Source organism: Gobio gobio, assembly GCF_949357685.1.
Source record: "Gobio gobio genome assembly, chromosome: 19".
NCBI lineage: Eukaryota > Metazoa > Chordata > Actinopteri > Cypriniformes > Gobionidae > Gobio > Gobio gobio.
This window is the reverse complement of record NC_137112.1, coordinates 41,703,706-41,727,233: the sequence shown is the minus strand read 5'-3', so window position 1 is coordinate 41,727,233 and position 23,528 is coordinate 41,703,706. Positions and strand designations below refer to the sequence as shown.

General features: G+C 36.6%; 2 protein-coding genes across 4 annotated transcripts; one reads left to right on the top strand and one right to left on the bottom strand.

Moving 5' to 3' along the window:
• Positions 1-719: 719 nt before the first annotated feature.
• On the bottom strand, positions 720-16,472 carry mon1a (MON1 secretory trafficking family member A). Of its 2 annotated transcripts, none has more exons than XM_079844916.1 (6): positions 16,403-16,472; positions 15,502-15,773; positions 12,338-12,754; positions 9,141-9,906; positions 7,013-7,160; positions 720-3,805 (listed from the first exon to the last, which is right to left on the bottom strand). In XM_079844916.1, the coding sequence occupies exons 2-6, from the start codon at positions 15,644-15,646 to the stop codon at positions 3,665-3,667; spliced, it is 1,617 nt and encodes a 538-aa protein (XP_079701042.1). In that variant the 5' UTR covers positions 15,647-15,773; positions 16,403-16,472; the 3' UTR covers positions 720-3,664. The 2 variants fall into 2 exon arrangements, with proteins under 2 accessions (XP_079701042.1, XP_079701043.1); XM_079844917.1 differs by having other exon boundaries at positions 999-3,805; positions 15,502-15,739.
• A 247-nt stretch (positions 16,473-16,719) lies between these two features.
• traip (TRAF-interacting protein) lies at positions 16,720-22,976 on the top strand. 2 transcript variants are annotated; one of them, XM_079843815.1, is made up of 16 exons: positions 16,720-16,870; positions 16,999-17,103; positions 17,462-17,519; positions 17,596-17,682; positions 17,776-17,815; positions 17,915-18,042; positions 18,144-18,238; positions 19,631-19,744; positions 19,928-20,015; positions 20,122-20,211; positions 20,433-20,521; positions 21,042-21,197; positions 21,283-21,322; positions 21,417-21,527; positions 22,118-22,168; positions 22,278-22,976. In XM_079843815.1, the coding sequence occupies exons 2-16, from the start codon at positions 17,006-17,008 to the stop codon at positions 22,392-22,394; spliced, it is 1,362 nt and encodes a 453-aa protein (XP_079699941.1). In that variant the 5' UTR covers positions 16,720-16,870; positions 16,999-17,005; the 3' UTR covers positions 22,395-22,976. The 2 variants fall into 2 exon arrangements, with proteins under 2 accessions (XP_079699941.1, XP_079699940.1); XM_079843814.1 differs by having other exon boundaries at positions 16,999-17,145.
• The last annotated feature ends 552 nt before the right edge of the window (positions 22,977-23,528 follow it).

Below are 23,528 nucleotides of genomic sequence, written 5' to 3'. Positions count from 1 at the left end.
TGAGGGTGAGTAATTAATGACAGAATTTTCATTTTTGGGTGAACTAACCCTTTAAATGTCAACATTTTCATTTTGGAAAGTATTCACGTAAACAAAGTTGATTATGTCTTAAGTGAACGTAAACAGTTGGGGGAATATCGGATGTGCATCAGTGTGTAGGATTTGTGCATTCTGCCTTAAAGTGACAGCAGCTTTGTAAAAAGCATTGTAACTTTTAAGTATTTAAATTAGTTCAAGGTAGTCGTATGCTAGCATGTCGGATGGAGCATCACTGACTGGCTTAAACCACCATGGCTATAGCGTGCATTTATACAACAATAATAAAATAATGCATTGACATAAAAAAGGAAATTTACTTTGATACTTAAGCACTTTTAAAAGCAAGTACTTCTGTACTTTTACTTAAGTAAAAATAATTTTTAACAACTTTCACTTGTAACGGAGTAATATTTGACCAGTAGTACTTTTACTTTCACTCGAGTAATGGAGTTGTGTACTTTGTCCACCTCTGGTATGGTGTTCCTAATAATCCTTTAGGTGAGTGTATATTCAGTGGGTGAATGATTCAGTAAGACTAACCTGTGATCACAGATTAAAAATAAATAAACTATTTCCCCTTTATTTTATATACTATACCTGAATATATCAATAATAGTTTGTGTTTGTTTGTTGTGTTTTTTCAAAATTCAATGAAATCAGTTTTTTTTTTTTTTTTTTTACCCACTTATTTGCATGTTTCATTTATTCTACAGGCTACAGCTGAATGCAAATGTCATTTTTACATATGAGGATATAACTTTTTTTTTCACCTTTGGAAACAGACTGTCAGTTGTTGAAGGGATGCGGGGGAGTGAATAGTGATTCCTTTGCCCTTTTATGTACATCAAGTATGCTTGAGTTTGTCTAATAGATATTTAATTCTTAAAATATTCCTTACAAAAGTATATTTCATTAGGATTTGTTCTAAATTATGACAGAAATCCCACTATCCCTTTTTTCATTTGATAAATATTTATTCACTGCAAGATATGACATATTGACAGCAGAGGAAACCCATTTGTTCATGGGATAGTTCAACCAAAAAAGGAAAATTCATCATCTGTTCATCCTCATTTTGCTCCAAATCTGTATGACGTTCATCTGTGAAACACACTAACACATCAACTGCAACCATCATAACTTTATTTGAATATCAACATATTATGCTATTGACACTAATACTGATTTGCATACTTTTGCATTTCTTATCTTTTTTCTTTGTATGATCTTTCCCAAGAATAGTGTGATCAAAAGTGACAGTATTTTTTTAATTCTAGAAAATTTCTATTCAATTTTTATTTCAAATAAATGCTGTTCTTTTAATAGCTTTTTATTCATAATCATCTGAAAAAGTATGGTTTCCACAAAAATATTAAGCTGAACAAGTGTTGTCTTATTACCAAAATACTGAAGGATCATGTGACACTGAAGACTGGCGTAATGATGCTGAAAATTCAGCATTGATCACAGGAATAAATTATATTTTAAAATATATTCAAAGAGAAAAAAAAGTGATTTTAAATGGTAATAATACTTCACAAAATTACTGTATTTTTTAATCAAATAAATGCAAGTTTGGTGAGCAAGACTTCTTTCAAAAAACATTTAAAAAATCTTACCGACCCCAAACTTTTGAACAGTAGTGTACAAGACACAAACATGCTTTTATAGCTTATAACGACACAAATAAATCTTAACACAAAAAGATTTAATATACGACCATTTTACAAATGATGATATTAAATCGACATGTTATTCTTTGTTTATTTGTCTTATTTACTATTCCTTTTTAATTGCTACTATTTTATTCTACTTTATATTCATAAGTAAAAACATTAAGGAGAATAAATCTCTGGATCAGACATGATTAAATGATCAAAGGTAACTTAACCACCTAAATATTAGTCAAATAGAAGTTTACTTAATCCGTTTTTGTTGAGATTACATGAATGATTTGTGTTGCATTAACTGAAACTGAGTGGAGCTTGTTAGTTCCCAGCATGCTTTGCATATGGCTAAATCAAGAGAGAGTCAATGTTATTTTATAGGTAAACATGTTATTTTATGTATTTTTGAGCAAGATGAGAAAGGGGGAGACTTGATTGTGTTTAATATTCTGAACAATTACCCTTTTGGAGAAGAGTGGAGCATTTGCTTATGCTGTGGACTAATACAACTAATGTCATAACGGCTTTGCTGAAGGAGATTTTAATGCTTAGCATGTAAGATGCTAATGTGTGCTGTTACTAGCTAAAAGTTTGTCGACTAGTGCAGTATCAGAATTCAGTTGTGTAACATTAAAGTATATGAAATTGAAGTGGATGAATGAATATATGAAATTGAATGCCTGAATCATGTCAGGCAGCCATATAAAATTCACTTTGAGACTACTTACTAGGATCACTTAAAATTGACTCATGCCATGATGTTGAAGTTACATGAACAAATTATGTTTAACTTAATTGATTCATGTGGGACCGATGTACACAATTAAATCCAACACGCTTTTTTTTTCAGTGTAGCTAGTACATATCCTAAAACACAGTGTCATGTAACTTTCATTTGAGGAATTACAGAGAAAGCCAAGCAAAAAGGTGACCATATGGCAAAATTCATGTCTTCTGTAAATGCATTTAATTCCTTAAGATATTTTCAACTTGATGTATGTGTCTAAATTGCTTTAGACAGAAAGTAAACAAGCATGAGTGCCGCCACCACCACAAATATTTTTGAAACACCAAACATGCAAATTATTTTCCTCTGGCATATATTAACATCTACATCATTTATCTCACGATTTTCCATAGGACTGAGATGACAAGACCATATATGGAAAACTTGAGTGCATTAGAATCCCTCCTGACACACAGTGTCACTTACACTCTTAATTCAAATTAAAGCATTAGCAACAAATTAACAAATCAAGTACACCTATGAAACAAAAGAAAATCATAATATAAAAAAGGTACTTTCTCTGATTCAATTGGTCCTTAGAAATAGTTTTGGAGAGGTGCACCGTAGCAACACATTGAAACATTTGACACAACGACACACTAGTCAGTTTGGTTAGCTAATGTACACTTCCAGTCTCACCACATAACGCTCATTTGTATGTCACCCAACTGGAAACATAAAAAAAACATTCAGTTTATCTTCTCATGAAAATAAAGAAAGGCCACATCTTAATAATCTATTAATGCAATCAGTAATACTTATTAACTTGGCTCATTTAAAACTATAGATGTTAGGTTGAAACAGTGACGGGTCTATTATATATTTAAAAAGCGCCTAGATGTTCAGTTTCCAGTAGTGTACAGACATTGTAAGCATTTATTAGATTGTTTAGTTCTAATCTACTGCCTTCAGTGTTTTGCTGCTGGTTACAGGGCCACATTTAAAAGCAAGTATTAGTAAATATAGTATACTTCCGCACCTCCGTTTCAAACCATCCCCACTGCAGTTCACCAGTGTGAGTAGCACTCGAAATAGCAATCAAGCCCTTAATATCTGACAGCATCCTTTTGCATCTCCATGCATTCATCTAGGCTCACAGATGCTGCTCTTCCAGCAGTCTGAGGTCAGATGTTCACTAGTGTTTCAGGCATTTAGAACTACCTCTACTGGCTCAGTATGTTAAGGGACTGAGTATGAACAGACGATCCTCCTCCTTTCTGATCCACTTCAGGAGTTTGTTGACAGCAGATACAGCAAGGCTCTTTGTTCCCAAAGGACTGAAGCAGAGGTAGAGCTCGAAACCACTTGTTACCTATAAAGAGGTGGGGTTTGACAAAGTAAGAATAGCAGAAAGCAGCAAAAACCTCAGGGATTGTAATCAGAGGTGTCAAGTAACGAAGTACAAATACTTCGTTACCTTACTTAAGTAGAAATTTTGGGTATCTATACTTATTATTTTTTAGCCTACTTTTTACTTCTACTCCTTACATTTTCAAGCAATTATCTGTACTTTCTACTCCTTACATTTTAATAATAGCCTCGTTACTCCTATTCCATTTCGGCATGTTTTAATTCCGGCTTGTCAAAAAAAAAAAACTATCCAGATAAATCGCGCCATCCGGACAGAGTGAATTTGATTGTGGTTGGATGAGAAGGATAAACACAAACCGTTCTGACACCCGTTCTGACACCACAAATCACACACACCATGTTGCCAGATAGGGCGGGTTCTCGCCGAGGAGCACGCACTTTCAGCCAATCAGCGATCAGCAGGCAGACGTGCTCATTCATGACTTTAGCCGGGTTTTTAGCGCGATAACTAGTAACTTAGCTGTATATCCCAGTGATCGCTATGCCAGTGGCATAAATATACAGTAAGTTGTATCTACAGTAAAGAGTGGGAGAGTGACTCAACTCAACTCAACGTGAATTACACCTGTGACTCGAAGACTCTTTATAAATATAACAGTGACTCCTGTCCATCATCATATACACACTTAGGACATCTGCAACCCCGACAGCTGCTGAAAGAGGTTTAAATCAACGATTAATCTGCTTTGACTGTGCTAAGTGCATGTGCCATGTACTTCACGAAAGACATACTGTAGTTTTGTCAAAGCAAAGTGCAACACAAAGGTAAACGCATTGTTGTTATTTTTTGTTGGTGGATTATTGTACAGTATCAATGAATTACGCATTTTGGCAATGCCTGTTTTTTACATTGCTTTTTCCAATCTCTATATTGGGCACTTTTTACACGTAAATTGGCTTCTTATTGTTGACAATGTGTTTTTCTGAGGGATTGCCGTTTTGACAGTTTCTACCTGGACATATTTGATCCGTTTTACTGGGAAATTGATTTTTTCAATGTTATGTTTTAAGGAGATAAAATGGTAACTTACTTATCAACATTGATTGGTATGGCAATAAAATAATATCACATTATTTTGGCAGTTAAAGTTTTGGGATTTTTCTTGGAGTGACTAGTTGCCTATAAGTATTGTAAAGGTGTAAAAAGTCAAAATTCAGAGCCATGTTATCAATAACCATTTTTTGAATATAAATGTACATTTGGTGAGTTTTTGGGCTGGAAATCGTTGACCCAATCTGGCCACACTGTATTCAAATAATGGTTATTGATAACATGCCTCTGAATTTTGACTTTTTGCTCAGTAGTACACATATGGTTCTTTAATGTATTTGCATTGTCCTAAAATGCGTTGATTTTCAATGGGAATATATGCCCCTACTATGGCAGTCAATAGTTGCTCTATCTGCTTGGTTACAAACATTCTTCAAAATATCTTCCAAACTCATACCGGTTGGAAGTACTTGAGGGTGAGTAAATGATGACAGAACTACCCCTTTAATGGCATTTTTTCCCTTTACATTACTTTTACTTTTATACTTTAAGTAGTTTTGAAACCAGTACTTTTACACTTTTACTTGAGTAATAAGCTTGAGTTGATACTTCAACTTCTACAGAAGTCTTTTTAAACCCTAGTATCTATACTTCTACTTGAGTAATGAATGCAAATACTTTTGACACCTCTGATTGTAATGCACTAAAGGTGCTGCCAACTTAGCCAATCATAAACTCTCTCTGCCTGTCATATTGTTTGCATATTCGTGTTTTATGATGTATTTTTATAAATATATAAAATGCAAAACTGTAAACCAAGACTGCTTGTACAATACAGAAATAACCACATCATATGCAAATGTGATGTTAAATGAAAATAGAATGAAAATTATGTCATCATTTACTCTCACGCTTAAGTTGTTCCAAACCTGTATGAATGTCATTCTCATGCTGAACACAAAAGAAGATTTAACCAAACTAGGGCTGCCACTAACGACTATTTTTATATCGATTAATCTATCGACTAATTAATTGCAATCATTTTCAACAATTTTACTTAAAAACATTTAATTTAACTTGCAACGTTGGCCTTCATTAGTGTACTACTATTTAAAAAAAGTATAAATGTAATCAAGCCCTTGACAAAAGTAAAGTAAAAATGTAAAAAAGGTACAAATTTGTAAACCAACATAACAAAAAAAAAGAGAACATCAGCAAATACTTTTTATATAGAATAGTGTTGTCACGATACCAAAATTATGACTTCGATACGATACCAGACTAAAATACCTCAATACCGATAAGTTACTGAATCGATACCATGGCAAAAAACTGTAAAAGTAATTGAATAATATGACAGAACTTACTATTCATTGTTTTAGGGTTAAAAAACCCTAAAAACTCACTTGGCCGGCATGTTCCTGCCCTGCTTCATACAGAATATTAGGTCCGGCCCTTTAAGAGCTGCACGGACCAAATTCATTGTAACACCCGATTTCTCATTCAACTCTGTATACGTTCACTAAAGACATATCCGACTGCGTTTACCCGAATACTCGCCAGGACGTGTATTTTTTCATTTTTTTACCATTTAAACCCAATAATCCGCAAAACTGGCGTCGCGATCTGTCTGAGTGAAAGGCGTGTGTGCGGCTGCGCGCGCGAGCACTTTTCTGTTGCTTTCTTTTTCCTGAGCTGCGCATATTTGACTGTTCTGCTTCCATTGTTTAGTGAACGCTGGAAGCAGAGCTCACACACACGTCCTCAGTCCTGCTGTCACACATCGACGCAGATTAATAATACTGAAATACTGCTCTTATTAGAGTGCTGTCAAAGTACCGGTACTAATACAATTTCATATCGTACCCAACTTACCCAGTCGACTAAAAATATTGATGTCGACTAATTAACAGCGTCTGCGCAGTCGATTGTATCTAAACCAAACAGTTGATGGACCCCGTTGACTTCCATAGTATATTGTTTATATAAAGTCAATGGGGCCCATACATTCATAACTCATATTTGAGGGTGAGTAAACGATGACAGATTTTTCATTCGTGGGTGAACTATACCTTTAACTGGACACCTCCTCAAGAATGCATACACATAACTAAATCTCTGAAAGGTATCTAATAATGCAATTTACAGCAGACTCACCAAGGCATAAAGGTTTTCGGTGTCTGCACAGCGGTAAATGTAGCGTAGGGGGCGTGTGGGGTTATGCAGGCAGCTGTGCAGTTGCTGGTACAATCGCATCAGCCTTTCTTGCTCCTCTTCTCCCTGGTATGGTGCTGGAAGGTCAGGGCTGACAGGAAGAAAAAAAACAGGGAGTTACATAAAAGGCAGGAGGAAGCTTTGAAACCTTCATGAATATTTTGTTTTGAATCAGTGGTTCGGACTAGGGCTGGGCGATAAAACGATATGTATCGCGATAGACACGTAATCGATATCAATAAAAAATGCGTTCGATAAAACATTCTATTTTTTTTTTCTTCGTTGGAAGAAACCAGAGGTCGCGAAGCAAATTTGGTTGCATGAACAAAGGCACTCACTCTCTGGTAACCTAGCAACGTAGGGAGTGACACGCTAACAGCCAATCATGTAACAGTATCCTGTTTGGTTGCGCCATATCGTTGTCTCGTGTTGGATTCATGGAAATTGCTGATAAATCAGGCAAACAAGTCAGCTCGCCAGTATGGCAGTTTTTTGGATTGTATAAGTCTGACCGTAGTCAGACCAATGTCGTCTGCAAATTATGCAAGACCATTGTCTCCACCAAGACTGGTAATACCACAAACTTGTTTTACCACCTTAAGCCTTGTTTATACTTTTGTCTGGCTCCCCAGCACGAGCCTCCGCTCACTGCGCGCTCTCCTTGTCAGTTTGGGGAGGTGTTTATACTCAACGCACTCACCATTGTAATATTCTTTGAAACGACAGAGTACTCTGAGTAATTGTTCTATAAACCATCAGGAAACTGCAGTGAGAAAAAGTAAGGTAGACACGTGACAAAGTTTACTTTAGTAAACTTTACCAAAACCACACTACGAAAGAATTGTGTAAAACCCAGTAAACCCAGTATTACTTGTGACATTAGAACAGAATATATGGATGGGAGAACATGTATTCAACTAAATTAACGATCTCTTGAACATTTTTTAATTTCTCTAAACATTTTCAATTAGTTTCGTGAACATTTTTATTAAACATGGACCTTTATTCTCATTAAAAGGGCGTATTTCTGCTATTGTTGGGTAATTTTGTTAATATAAGCAACTGATTTAGACGCGCAAACTGGGTGCCGGTGTGATGAGACGTCATGCTCAGCCAGACTTGCCTCAAACTCGCGCATCTTTGGTTGCGGAGCCGCGCAGAAAGTTCACCGCCAAGCGAAATGCGGTCTCGCGCTCTCAACACGCACCACTGGCCACTCCGCTTTGACGTCATTTTTGCCACGCACACCCTCGTGCTCGTGTGACGCGTCGAGTATAAAAATGTCATTATTTGAGTGTTTTCCATGGTTGTGTTGACATTTCTGCCTTTATAACTGAGGGGATTATAATCAAAGGAAGGTTAAGTTTAAAATAAAAATGTTTAAATGTAATATATTTTTCTCCTGGTCCTTATTTTAAATAGGTCATAAATAAAATATCGACCGATATGAAACACTTCTATCGTGATACAGTTTTCAGCCATATCGCCCAGCCCTAGTTCGGAGTGTGTTTCAAACGGCCAAAGTCACGTGATCTCAGTAAACAAGGCTTCGTTACATCATAACTGTTTCAAAACGTTTCAAAATTTCAATGGTTCACCACTGGGGGTGATCTCCGTGAACCCATGTATCATGTGGATTCACTGCGTTCGCCCCCAAGCGACAAATCATTGAACAAGGGCCTATGTCTATTACCTGAGTATGAAGTGTCTAAGTGTCTATTTCCTGATCTCTGATGAGTTTGTGGACGTTTTAATGAGGTATTTGTATAATTAAAAGGAATAATAGTAGTTAATAGTCTCTGTTTAGCTGACCCACTCATAGAACCAACAAAATAAGCCCTGAAAATTGATAAAAGAATATATATATTATACCGACACTTAATATTTAATGGCATTACATTATTAGTTAATTGCTGAAAATAATCTGATAGATTATACTTTCAATAAAACATTTGCAATGGGGTTGTAAAGGCTGTTTTTATGTTTGGCATGAGCCTATCCGTCTATCTATTCAATCATCCATCCAACCATCATTTATTGTCTTTTCCTTTTCATCACTTGATGCTCTTACCTTGTATAGAGCCCAGAGCTTTTAGATTTGTACACAAAGTGTCGCAGCTCAGGTATGCCCACGTGCGATACAGGATAACTTGGCATGTTCAGCGCTTCCTGCAGGGATTGATATGCATTGCGTCTGCGCAAACGCTCCAGAAACCGCTTCTTGCAGTCGGAGAGGTTAAAGAAATCCTCGCGATCGGTGGATACCAGGATCAGACACAGATCCGAAGCCGGTTCCAGGTAAGAAATGTGTGCGTGGAAAAATCCAGCCGGGTTAAACTTGGGCAGACATATGGGCGTCCACCCCTCGCCTTCACGGAAGGAGGACGAAGAGCCGACCAAGTTGAAGAGCAAGTGCAGGTCCATGTGGTGCAGGAACTGGTCCTTTTTGCGCACCAGCGTCACCAGCCTGTTTCCTGCTAGCAGGATGGAGAATACCAGGTTCTTGGCTTTAGCAGCCTGCAAGCTGGAGGAGACCATGTCACGGGCCGAGCTGGCCAAAGGCAGGCACATCACGGCACTCAGCAGCAGGCCCGGATCTCGGTCCAGGAGCCGCAGCAGGTTGTCGGTGAGGTGCTCTGAGCCGGCCAGCAGGCGCCGCAGGTCGTAGCTCTGCCGGTGCTGGAAGACGTGATTCAGCTGCGTGAGGGTGAGCAGGCTAACGATCTGGTAGTAGACGTACTGAAGCTCTCGTGTCAATTCCCGGTCGGAGCAGCTTGTACGAAAGACGCCCACCAGGATGAGAGGGCTCTTCCGCAGGAACACCACCCTGTAGCCATCTGAAAGAAAATGTTATGCAAAAATGTCTATTGTTCATAGGACACAAACTCATGGAAGAATGCATTTTGTTGCATTTAGTTCAAACACAATATAAAGCCAAAACGCAAAGAACAAGTCAGTTTTTTATTATAAAATAAAATAATTTTAATTATTATTATTATTAATAAATAAATAAATATAACCTGATGTTAATGATAAAAAAATGGTCAAAAATATGTATAAAAATAAAGTATACACTACCATTTTCAAAGTTCTGGTAAGATTTTTTTCACCAAGGCTGCATTTATTCGATTTAAAAAATAAAAAATAAAAATACAGTAAAAACAGTAATATTGTGAAATATAATTTATTCCTGTGATGCAAAGCTGAATTTTCAGCATCATTACTCCAGTCTTCAGTGTCACATGATCCTTCAGAAATCATTCTGATATGATGCTCAAGAAACATTTCTTATTATTATCAATGTTGGTATGGAAACCGTGTTACATACAGTCATGGCCAAAAGTGTTGGCACCCCTGGTAAATATGATCAAAGATGGCTGTAAACAAAATTTTTGCATTGTTTATCCTTTTGATCTATCATTCAAAACATTTGCAAAAACCTAACCTTTCATTGAAGTAAAAGAAAAGTGGGGGAAAATCACATTACGAAATAAATGTTTTTCTCCAAAACACGTTGGCCACAATTATTGGCCCCACTAGAATTGTTTATGAGTAAAATGTCTCTGTAGTATATTCCCATTAATATTTAAATTTTTTAGCACACAAAGCATTGAAAATCCCCATTTCCATCATCAGGTCAATAATTAAGAAGTTCCAATCAACTAAAGATGTTATGAATCTGCCTAGTGTGTCTATATCGTCCGTTTCAGTGGCCAGGATCACAGATGGAGAATTGCAGAGATTAGTTGAGTCTTGGGGTCAGAAAGCCTTAAAAAAATCAATCTAAAAAAAAATCAAACAACCCCTTCATAACCAACATGTTGTTTGGGAGAGATTCAAGAAAAATCCTCCTCGCTCATCCAAAAACAAATTTCAGCATTTTCAGTTGTCAGACTAGACTGGGTAAACCCAGCCGATCTGCCAGCTATTTGATTTCGCCCTGCAGCTCAGTCTGGAAACCTGTACATTCATTTCTACTGCTTCTGTTACACTTTTGCGGGAACCAATCACAGACTGGCTTATCCACCTGGCGCGCTTTTGGCGGGTTTAACACGATGACGCATAGAGAAGCGATGGGTCGTTGCCCGTTGATCACGCCTCTGTGGTCTGATTGGTTGAAGGACTATCCAATTGCGTACAGAGTCATTTAATTTATGCTCATTTATCACGCCTCTTGTGCAGAAGAAAATACAGAGCAGACTCCCCAGACCAATATTCAATCTTAAATCGAGCTTGGTCTGGTGATAGCCAGACAATTGTCAGACACGACTGGAAATTAAAACGGGACTTGGTTCTGTGGTCAGATGAAATTATAAAAAGAGCTTTTTGCAGCAAACACACCAGATGGGTTCAAACAGGGATAAAAAGTACCCCATGCCCACGGTTAAAAATACAGCTGGATCTTTAATGTTGTGGGCCTACGGAGGTCCTGGACATCTTGTTCAGATACATGGTTTCATGGATTCTAGCAAATACCAACAGATAAAAAAATCTAAACCTGACGACTTCTGCTAGAAATCTCATAATGGGCCGTGGTTGGATCTTCCCTCAGGACAACGATCCAAAACAAACATCAAAATCAACACACAAATGTGTCACTGAACACAAAATGAAGCTTCTGCCCTGACCATCTTGGTTTCCTGACCTGAACCCTATAGAAAATGAGTGGTGTGAACTGAAGAGAAGCACCACCAACATGGATCTGTGAATCTGAAGGCTCTGGAGAGATACTGTATGGAGGAATGGATCTCTTGTCAAGTGTTCTCCAAACTCATCAGGCATTATAGAACAAGACTCAGAGCTGTTATCTTGGGAAAAGGAGGTTGCAAAAAGTATTTAATAAATGGGTGCCAATAATTATGGCCGACGTGTTTTGGAGAAAAGCATTTATTTTATAATGTGATCTACCCCCCACTTCCAATTCTTTTACTTCAATGAAAGGTTAGGTTTTTGCGATTTTTTTTTAAAGAAAGATCAAAAGGATAAACAATGCAGATTTATTTTTACAGCCATCTTTGATCATATTTACCAGGGGTGCCAACATTTTTGGCCATGACTGTATTTTTCAGGATTCTAACAGAAAATTCAAAAGAACAGATTATATTTCAAATATTTTTTAACACTATATTACATTACACTCTAGGCATCCTCACCAAATAAATGCATACATCTTTTTAAATCAATCTTACTGAACCAAAACTGAATGGTAGTGCACATTTATCAATAGTACTTATTTTTCTTTTTGTTTTCTTTCTGGACATTTCGTACCTGCATGGATGGAGCGTATGATGTTCTTCTTATCTTCTACAATTGACATGAGTAACATCATGACTCCCATGATGCTGGAGAGTGCCTCCTCTGTGCCGTAGCGTGTGTAGATGGGTTTCCCTGCCTCACTCAAGACAAACACATGCTTCCTGTGACTCCGCCACGTTTCGCTTGTCACATCCTCCTCTTTTGCCTTGTTCCTGCTCTGCACCTCCTCTTTGCCCACCTCCTCCTGTTCAGCCTCTAAGCTTTCCTCCTGCGCCTCCTCCTCACCTGCTTCCAGAGCCGCTTCCTGAGGGTTCTCTAGATTAGAGTCGCCCCCCTCTGCAGATTTGTCTTCAACATTAGATTCACTGTCAGCAGTCAGGTCCTCAAAGGACTGGGCGTGAACGAACATGGCGCCCTCCTGTCCAGCACCTGTCAAGGAGTGACACATTGCTTAGAAAAGTAATAGCATACCTCTGTTCAACAAGCTATGAGGTATCATTTATGTAATCACAGTGTTGTCAATAGATGATAAAGTTTTTCTGTGCATTTTCAAAAAACAATTAATTTTCAGCAATTTTCTGTACAACTCATTTTGCTGTCATAAAATTGTATTACATCTAAATTCTCTATATAGAATATACCATGCAAAAGTTTGGGTCAGTAAGATTTTTTTTCAGCAAGGATGCATTAAATTGATCAACAGTGACAGGGAAGACATTTATAATTTTATAAAAGATTTCTATTTAAAATAAATGCTGTTCTTTTGAACTTTCGATTCATTAAAGAACCATGAAAAATTTTTATCATGGTTCTCACAAAAATATTAAGCAGCACAACAGTTTTAAACATTGATAATAATATTAGATGTTACTTGAACACCAATTCAAGGTGTATGAACAAAAGTATATTAGAATGATTTCTGAAAGATCATGTGACACTGAAAACTGGAGTAATTAATCTGAAAATTCAGCTTTGCATCACAGGTATAAATTTAATTTTAAAATATATTAAAAATAGAAAACAGTTATTCTACATTTTAATTACATTTTATTTTATATTAGTATTTTGTATTATTTATTTTTATCTAATAAATTCAGTCTCTGTGAAAAAAATCTTGAAAATGGTAGTGTATATTTTGATCATTTATATACAGGTTTCCCACTCTTTCATGAACACCAGATTCAAGGACTTTTTCAACCACCATTTATTTTATTTCAAGCACCTATCAGATTCATAATCCAGCATATGTAGCATCACGAAAGACATCTTAAAGTAGGCTACTTAAAGGAACACGCCGAATTTTGGGGACTTTAGCTCATTCACCATATCCCCCAGAGTTAGATAAGTCCATACCATTCTCATCTCCGTGTCTGGTTGTGTCTCAACTCTGTCTGACGCACCCACCGCTAGCCTAGCTTAGCACAAAGACTGGAGGTAAACGGCTCCAGCTAGCCTACTGCTCAATAAGTGACAAAATAACGCCAACATTTTCCTACTTACATGTTGTGATGTGTATAGTTACATCGTGTACTAAGACAGACGGAAAATGAAAACTTGTGATTTTCCTGCGTAATAATCAAGGAACTTTGAGCCGTACCATATTTATATATATTATATTTATGCATTTGGCAGACGCTTTTATCCAAAGCGACTTATTACAGGGACAATCCCCCTGGAGCAACATGGAGTAAAGTGCCTTGCTCAAGGACACACTGGTGGTGACCGCTGGGATCGAACCAGCAACCTTCTGCGTATCAGTTCCATGGTTTAACCCACTGGACCACCATCTCATTGTGTGCAGCAGCGCAATTATATTACGCAATGCCTGAAAATAGCCCCCAGCACGCTCAGAGTGCAAGCAGGTTGTCACATTGGTTATGTTGATGGAAGTTAGCCTATTTTCAGGCGCTGCGTAATATCATTGCTCCGCTGCACTCATGGTACGGCAGCAAAGTTCCTTGATTATTACACAGGAATGAGAGTATAGACCCTAGGCTAGCCATATCGGCCTAGAAAATCACAACTTTTCATTTTCAGCAAGTGTATGTACTGCTCTCCATCGGTTCAAGTTTTTTTTTTCCCCGCTACCCCTCCACCCCCCGAACATAAGCAACGTTTCGTTCTGTCTTTGATAGCGCATATACTGTAGGACAATTTTTGAAATAACACCATTCTAAACAAAAAATATTTCACATTTAATTCAAGCACTTTCAAGGACCTATATTTGTTTTCAAGTACTTTCCAGGCCTGGAACCCATGTGTCTGAAATTCAAGTACTTTCAAGAAGCGTGGGAACCCTGTATATAATGAACAACAGGTTATTTGCATCACAGGAAACATTTTAAATTGTAATAAAATGTCACAATAAAACAGTTTTTACTGTACTCTAGATCAAACAAATGAAGCTGGAAGCTTCTTCTGATTCATTGTGTATGCGGCAAATCTCTTTCTGATTCTGAACTGTAAAATGTATTTAGGAGCATGTGTGCGAATAAAAATCATTTTCATACATTTTCTACATTTTCATTGTGCCCCTAAAGTTCTTTATGTGCTCCTAAATTTTGGAGGGAAAAGCAAGTGTCAAGCCCTCTCTTAAAAACCTGCTGGTTGAGACTGGACAGTCAATGAAATTGAGGTGCATCAACTAAATGTGGCTTTGTACTTGTCTTTGTGCAAAGACAAAGCAAAGTAGCCACTGGAATACAATACAGGCACACTCCTTCACTTTCCAGTTTCAGAAAACAGCCCCGCACACTCCTGAGGCTTCTGGGAAATCCTCCAGAAGATTTCTTTGAAGCTTTCATATCATTATGAAACGTTTGTGATAAACATCAACTTCTGTAAAGAATCATTTACACGACTAAACTAATTCTAAGATTCTAGTCATCTATCACATATAGACAGACATATGGGTTATTTGCTCACTCACTACAGGAAGTACATTACAATGGGATTTATGAGGATATGCATGACTAAGAAAAAAGGTGTGGTTTGTTTATAGATGACCAACATGTAGGACTGAGAACAATATAGGTCTCATTAACTACTTTGTTACAGCGTCATAAAAACTTTTGACGAAAAAAATGTTTCTAAGCACAATGAAGATTACAATCATGGACAATAACTACATCTATTTGAATCTAATTATTACACAGCTTTATAACTGAGAAACTAACCTGGCTCGGTCCCCTCCACCAGGCCAGGGGTCGGACTGTCCGATCGGTCCTGCCGGAGTCGATCTGATGGCGCCAAGTTGCCATTTTTAACCTCCCAGGATACACCCTTATTGTAGACGTCTGCCGCCATCCTGGCATCAGGCATAAGAGGAACCCGGCAGAGGAGAGGACGCTGTGTCCTGTAGTGCCAGTCAGCGCCAGGAGCGATTCACTGCATGATCCCTGCAGCTCTGAAGGGCTAATAGCAGAATTTACAGAGTTTCCATCAGTGTCTGGAAGTGAAATTACAGATAGACACATTAAAAAAGAGGAACCAGAAATGAGAAAATTCCTGTTTCAACAAGTTAACTTCTGACATTGGTTCATAGTGACCAACAAAAGTGAATAATGGCATCATTTTCATTTTGGGTTGAAAGTTATATGTGTTTGTGAACTCTGACCAACTGTTTTGAAACTGTTATTTATCTGAAACGTTAATATTATTAATAATGTGTTATATTAGTGATTATTAAAGTATTATTAGCAAATATTTTCATCACAGGGAGTCAGACTATTCATACTTCTAATATCAACAATAATTATTTTCGATATTATAGTTAATAATAATTCATAATAACACGTTTAATTAAAATTCAAAGTAACAACTTGTATTAAAAAGCTCCTCGATTTAAAACAGAGTATGTTAATGAAATTCTTGAGATATTCATGCACCTGAATTTTCTCATGTGTGCATAAAATCCACTAACATCGGCTAACGCACTAGCCACGGAGCTAAACCTTTAAAAACTGTTGAATTTCACAACAAGACATCTTCTTCTGCGCCAACTTTAATTTAATTACGTCTAACAGATGTTTTCCGCACAATTTAGGCTCTTAATAACACAATTTATCGTTACTGTACCTTAAACGTTCTTTATCCAAATCAGTGTAAGTTGACCTGTCTTGGGTCAAAAATCAACCCAGACTGTCACAGCAGCACAGGCAACACAAGACAAGAGAGGAACTATGGGAAATGTAGTTCTTAATTCGGGAACATGTAGTTTTGTTTAAGTATTATTACTTTGCTCAATACAATGTCCACGCTTATGAGTCTACTTAAAATGTACAAGTAAACCGTATAAATATCGCCTTTTCTATAACGACCTGATACAAATAAGTTATGTTTTCTGTCAATTTCTCAGGCAGCTCGGAGTCGCGTGTTGGTGACGCAACCAAAGAGGAGGAGTCATTACGTTTGAACTAAGCGCGCTGCTTCACTCTATTCGGGAGCTTAAAACTAAACCAAAACAAGCAATATAATCATGATTATGGCGTTTAATTGAACAAATTCGTACGAATAAGGCACCTCAATCATCTCAGCGTCATCTGGGTGAGTAAATACAGCACATTAAGTAATTAACCAGTAGCACAAGGTATTGACGTTACACAACACATCAGTAATGAACAAAACGTTACATCAACATGGAGTTTTTGAGCTTTCTGTGTCTAATATTTCAGATCAACAATGCCCATTCGCGCATACTGCACCATCTGCTCAGATTTTTTTGATAATTCCAAAGATGTGGCTGCAATTCACTGTGGTCACACTTTTCACTATGCCTGGTCAGTGTCTTTTTTCATCCTACTGCATGTTTGTTTTTATTGGTGAGACTTTTATACATTTCTTCATAATATCAACAATTATTATTGCATTACATATTGCTTAACACAGGATCCTCATTGCCAAAAGACATGGAAAAGTCATGTAAATTTCTAGTGAATGTGAATATTTTTCCTATTCTTAACAATATTTAATTGGCTAGATATTGCTCTTTATGTAGTGTCTATAAAAATATATATATTTTAAATGCCTGGTGAAAAATGTATGACAATTCATTGTCAATGTATGGATGTTAAACTGTGAAAAATGTTTCTTTGTGACATTTAAAGACTTTCCATGTTTCTTTCCCTTTCAACAAAGTCTTCTCCAGTGGTTTCAGTCGGCCCCAAGCAAAACCTGTCCACAGTGTAGGAAACAGGTAACCATTGGCTTGATCTGCGTGTAATTAAATTAATTTATGGACTGAAATGAAACCCTCACTCTTTCTGTTTAAGGTCAGCACGCGACACATTATCACCAAGCTGTTCTTTGACATAGCCCCAGAGGATGATGGGACGCCAGTGGACCCTGAAAGTTTACAGGTGATAAAGCATGCCGTTAAATGTCTTCAGTGCTCAGAGTTTGACACTGAAGTATATTGACAAAATTGCCTTGTTTTATTGTCCTGATTTTAGAATGAGCTTGATCGCATGAAAGCAGTGTTGTCTGAAAAAGGTAAGACGGAAATCATTTCCACAAGTTATTGATTGATCCATAAAATGTCCATCCATCCTTTCATTCATATTAAATGTTTGCATGTGTTGTGCATTTCAGAGAAAGATTGGAGGGAAAAGCAGAAGTCAGTGGACACTCTAAAAGACACAATTGAGAGGCAGAAGAAGGACCTGGAAAGAGTCCGGAAGGAAATCGGAGATAAAGAGATGCTGTGTTCTGTCCTCCGGGTACGTTTGTTTCAGTGGAAAACTGTTGTCTATTAGTCCGACATGCTTTCTGCACTGTAATTTAATGCTGGTCTTGTTTGTGTTGTGTATGAAATTCTTAGAAACAGATGAATTTCTTGGAGAGTCAGAAAAATGAAGGACACGCAGCCAAGGAGGAAGCCAAGCGCCTCCGAGTCAAAATGAAAACCTATGAGAGGTACAAGTCATGTGTCTAAGACAGGATTTTGTTGTTTAGTGCAGAGGTACAAGGGAAAATTCTAGAGGAAAAACTGTCAAAAATACAAACATTTGATGTATAAATTACAAAATGATGTAAAATAAATTAATACATTTAATTAAAATAAAAAATAGGTAGTTATTATTCAATGAAATAGATTAAATTATATTAAAATAAATAAAAATGTATAAATACAAATGAATAAACAAAAATCCAAGTTAAATAAATAAATTATACATTTAACAGTACTATAGTGAAGAAGAAGAGAAAAAAAGAAAAAAAAAATATATATATATATTGTAACTTAGAAACAAATTTTATATTTATAATGTTTATTATTAGAGATGGATGCTTTTAAATTTTAGCATGGACCTCCATATGAGGATGACCATATTTGGGGGTTCCTGGCATCTAAAAGTAAAAAAAACACTGGTTTAATGCGTGAGATAGAAAAAGAAATAGACAGCGAGTAAATGATTGTTTTTTTCTAACATCAATAATTCAGTGTATTTTTATGAACACCTCGATAGTGATTTGCACTCAAAAATCTAATTTAATTATTTTTATCGATCACATGGAGAGATAGACACAAACCTTTCTGTTGTGACAAACTAAAGAAGTCCTTGTGTCCATATGCCTATCTAATCAATAAATAAATGAACCTTTTGATTTTTGAGTGTGAATCACTAGAGACCATTTGGCAGCAGATGTCACAGTTCCATCACTGCAGAAAAACAGTGAGAACAAGTGAAGGAAAACGGACAAGAGCCACTGAATAAAGGGAAAAAAATATTTCGTTGTGCCTTTGGATGTCAGAATCGGAATGCATAAAAAGATGGTCTTTATTTTTATTGAAAACCATTGTCGATGAGGCACTTTGAAGCAAAATGCTGACGTTTATGTTTGCAAGTTATTATACGGACAAACTGGACTGTAAACAATTGATCAATATAATATTTACATGTGCAGTTCATAGGGGGCGTAATGTATAAGTTACAGCATGAAATAATATTTTAACCTATAACATTTTTTATCTCACGATTCTGACATTTTCTTGCAATTGCAGGTTTATATCACCCAATTTGGACTTTATCAGTTTATATCACAATTCTAAGGGAAAAAAATTCCAAATTACAGGATATAAACTTAAATTCACAATTCTGATGGGGAAAAAATCTGAATATTGAGTTTATATCTTGCAAATCTGATTTTTATTCTCAGAATTGTTAGATATAAACTATATATATGCCTACTAAACACGTCATTACTGTTTGCAAACTTCCAAATGGTCTTTTGAGGTTTTGATGCAAGTTATATGGATAATAAATATTTACACATTTATGTGCTCTCTGTGTTGTTTTGTGCTTTTAGTTTAGATGTGGTCCTACAGGGTCAAAGGTCAGAGGTGGAGGCCATGATTACTGATATGGGTGTTGGTCAGTCTGCAGTTGAACAGCTCTCCATATACTGCATCTCGCTTAAAAAGTAAGTTTTACTTTCCAGCAAATACACACACTCTCACCGCTGTATATTTAGCGCAGTTGTGTAGTTTTAAACCTAAAACCTCAGTAGTTTTACTTCCTAAACCATCCATACTTCCCTCCCCCAAACACCAGTTGTGCTTCTTCATATATACTAGAACTTGCTCAGACTTGTATTTGTCCTTAGGGAGTACGAAAACCTGAAAGAAAGCAAGAAATCAACTAATGAGATGTGCGAGAAGCTAAAAAGGGAACTGATCTCCTCTAACAGCAAGGTTACATCAAAAATATCATGATTTTAAAATGTATACTTTTTTATTGATTGTATTATACTTTTCTTTAGCCATCCATTCATGTTCACATTTTTATTTTTTACTGCAGTTGCAGAAAGCCACTACAGAGACAAACAGGACAAAGGAGGACATGAAGGCGCTTCAGAATGACATGTCCAACGCTGACAAAGAGATCACGGTTAGAAATTCACTATTTTGTTATGTAAAATATACACAAACGTATGCAAATGAAGTTCAAGGGAAAGATGAACTGAGAAATATTACATAATCTTATATAAATGCATTCATATAAGTGTCCAAGTGCTTTAAAAAGATGCACCCTCTTGTGGCTGAGTTGAATGTTAGTTATTCCAACAGCTGTGTTTCTAAACCCCTGGTTTGATATCTGATGTTTCGCAGAGCCTGAAGAAGAAGGTGGAAATTCTTCAGCGGACGTTAAGCACTCCAACTCGCACTAATGAGGCCATCAGCAGACTGGTGTTTGAAAGGTCAGGAATTACATTTATTTTTGAAGGAAATCCTTCCTTTGGTAGATCATATACTTTTAAAGGGTTAGTTCACCCAAAAATGAAAATTAGCCCATGATTTACTCACCCTCAAGTCATCCTACCTGTATATGACATGCAATGTCGTCAGACGTTACACTTTTTCCGTAAGTTGAATACGGAAGGCGATCGGCCGGTAGCTTATTTACTTTATAACGTTTTAAATATGGATATTTTTCTTACACAAATGCATCAGTTCGCTTCAGAAGGCCTTTATTACCCCCCGGAGCTGTGTGGAGCAGTTATATGACAGACAGATGCACTTTTATGGACTTCAAAAACAGAGCCACAATCACTGCCATTATAAAGCTTGGATTAGCCAGGACTTTTTTAATATAACTCTGATTTTATTCGTCTGAAAGAAGCATGTCATATACACCTAGGATGACCTGAAGGTGAACTAACCCTTTAAATTAATTTGATAGAGCTGTTCTGAAAGAGATGTTTATTTCTGCATTTCCAGCCCTGCACCTCTGGAGTATAAACAACCTGGTTATGGTCTGATGACAGACTCTCAGGAAATTGACCTCAACCTGACCTTTGACATTAACACACCTGAACAGGTGGAGAAGAAACCCGTTCAGCTCCCATCTAAGAAGATTCGTCTGGACCCTTCGGCGTGAGTTTTCAGTCTGCGCCGTACTGTTTAGTTACACTGTTCATCTGATTTCTAGTGATATCCTTTTGTTTTCATTTTTCCACAGATCCTCATCCAACAACATGGAAAATAAGCACGGACGTAGTGTATGTGTTCAAGCGGGCTGTCCTGGTATTGAAGAATAAGACATTGGATTAGATGGAGGGTGTAATATTTACATGTTTGTGTTTTTGCTCTTAGAATGCTCGTGTTAAAGACGATGATGCCATGATGGGGCCCATGTTAAGGAACTCGCTGCTCTTCAGAAAGAACGCGTTTGGGAGCATGCTGGACCCATGCAAATTTGGCACTGTGAGAGACTTTTATATATTCTCCAAAATCATTCATGTAGTTTTTATGCGCACCATGAAGGCATTTATTTCACACAGTAAGAACAGTAATATTGTGAAATATTCTTACAATTTTAAATAAATGTTTTCTGTTTTAATATATTTTAAAATGTCATGTATTCCTGTGATCAAAGCTGAATTTTCAGCATCATTACTCCAGTCTTCAGTGTCACATGATCCTTCAGAAATCATTCTAATATGCTGATTTGCTGCTCAAGAAACATATTAATTATTATTATCAATGTTGAAAACAGTTGTGCTGCTTCAAACCATGATTTTGTTGTGGTTTCATTTATTTGAATAAGTATTCATTTCTTTAAAAAAAAAAAAAATATATATATATATATATATATATATATATATATATATATATATATATATATATATATATATATATATATATATATATATATATATATATATATATAATTTTTTTTTTTTTTTTTTTTAAGAAATGTATAAATATATTTTTTATAATATATATATTACTGACCCCAACTTTTTAAATGTTTTTGTGCAGTTTTCCTTCATGTATCTTGCTTTTTATTCCAGGTAAGATCCGGCTATGATGGACTTGGAGGAAGAGCCAAATTTATCCAACCTGTATCCTTATCCAGTGAAATGTAATATTGCTACCGCTGTGCATGGAAATAATTATTTGAGTCATTGTTTTTGTTCAAAACATTTCCTTAACTACAGTTATGTGCACCAGTCTCCTCTATCTGAGATCCGACCCCTTGCCATGAAGTCCAAGAGGAAGAAGGTTTCCAGGCCCATTACAAGCAAGCCCACCTCCAGCCTGACAACTCTGGATGGTTTCTTGGAATAAAATATCTCCCTTATGATGCTTGCCAAAATAATGCAATATGGGAAGCAACTATTTACAGCAAATTCAGTAAGAGAAGTGGTTCCATTGGGCCCTCGCTAAGAACAGTTTTAGTGTGCGTCTGACCAGTTTCAGGAGGATTTGTATCTGCTGGGAGCTGGTGATAAACAGAGAACACTTGATGCCACTTGCTTTCTGACTTTTTCAGTAGAGACTGAAAATGAAGTTGTCTAGTGCTTAACTGTGGAAACCTCAATGGCCACTCTGAGCTCATCTGTATGTTTCTCTGTGTTTGTATTTTAGCTCTTCCTTGTACAGACTGAATCGTGCCACTGGGTAGTGGGCACCTCAGATTACGCTGGAATGAACTTGTCATGAGTTTTATTTATTACTTGGACTTCGCTCACCATCAAAGTTTAACGGGCTGCATTTCTGTCATTGGCGTCAGTGTCTTTAGGTCAGAATTTGTGTCCAGTTTCTGTTTGTTTCCTTTGATCTGTAGAAGTTTCTGTCTTTGTTCTTTGATATTTTTCTTTTATCTCTGTACAAATGAATATAATTTGAAACAATAAACTATAGTTTTTTAAAATAATATTTACATCTCCATTGTAATCCCTATAAGGATTCTTAAAAAGGTGCCTTGTAATATATCAAACATCAAAGTATAAGCCAGACAAAAAGTGGAGGTGTAGAGTGTACATGTACGGGCAGCAGAGGGCGCTAAATGTTTGTTTTTGAGGGCATTTTTTTTCCTTTCGATAATCCAGCAATTGAAAACACGAACTGGGACCACATCATGATTTCCACAAAAAATACTGTTTTCAACATTGATAATAATAATAAATGTTTCTTGAGCACCAAATCAGCATATTAGAAAGCTGAACATTAAGCTTTAGCTAAATTATATTTTAAAATATATAAGAATAGAAACACTTGTGAGATATAAACTTGGAATTACCTTGTTTACAATTTTATTCCGCAGCTTCCATAGACTGCCACTGCAGAACTGTCATTTTTTTCTGCCATCAGGTAGAATCCGCACACAAAACACGTCATGAAGACACCCAAATGGTCTGTTGATGAGAAAAAAAGCATTTTTAAAGCCACAATACGTAATTTTTCGCTGCTAGAGGTCGT

Bases quoted from the DNA above. Each gene is read 5' to 3' on its own strand.
- mon1a (XM_079844916.1), bottom strand. From the start codon at position 15,646: ATGCCTGATGCCAGGATGGCGGCAGACGTCTACAATAAGGGTGTATCC. The intron at 12,755-15,501 runs GTTAGTTTCTCA...ACTCCTTGACAG, and splicing joins GGTGGAGGGGACCGAGCCAG to GTGCTGGACAGGAGGGCGCC. The intron at 7,161-9,140 runs GTAAGAGCATCA...TCTTCCTGTCAG, and splicing joins AGCTCTGGGCTCTATACAAG to CCCTGACCTTCCAGCACCAT.
- traip (XM_079843814.1), top strand. From the start codon at position 17,006: ATGCCCATTCGCGCATACTGCACCATCTGCTCAGATTTTTTTGATAAT. The intron at 17,520-17,595 runs GTAACCATTGGC...TTTCTGTTTAAG, and splicing joins GTCCACAGTGTAGGAAACAG to GTCAGCACGCGACACATTAT. The intron at 17,816-17,914 runs GTAAGACGGAAA...TGTGCATTTCAG, and splicing joins AGCAGTGTTGTCTGAAAAAG to AGAAAGATTGGAGGGAAAAG.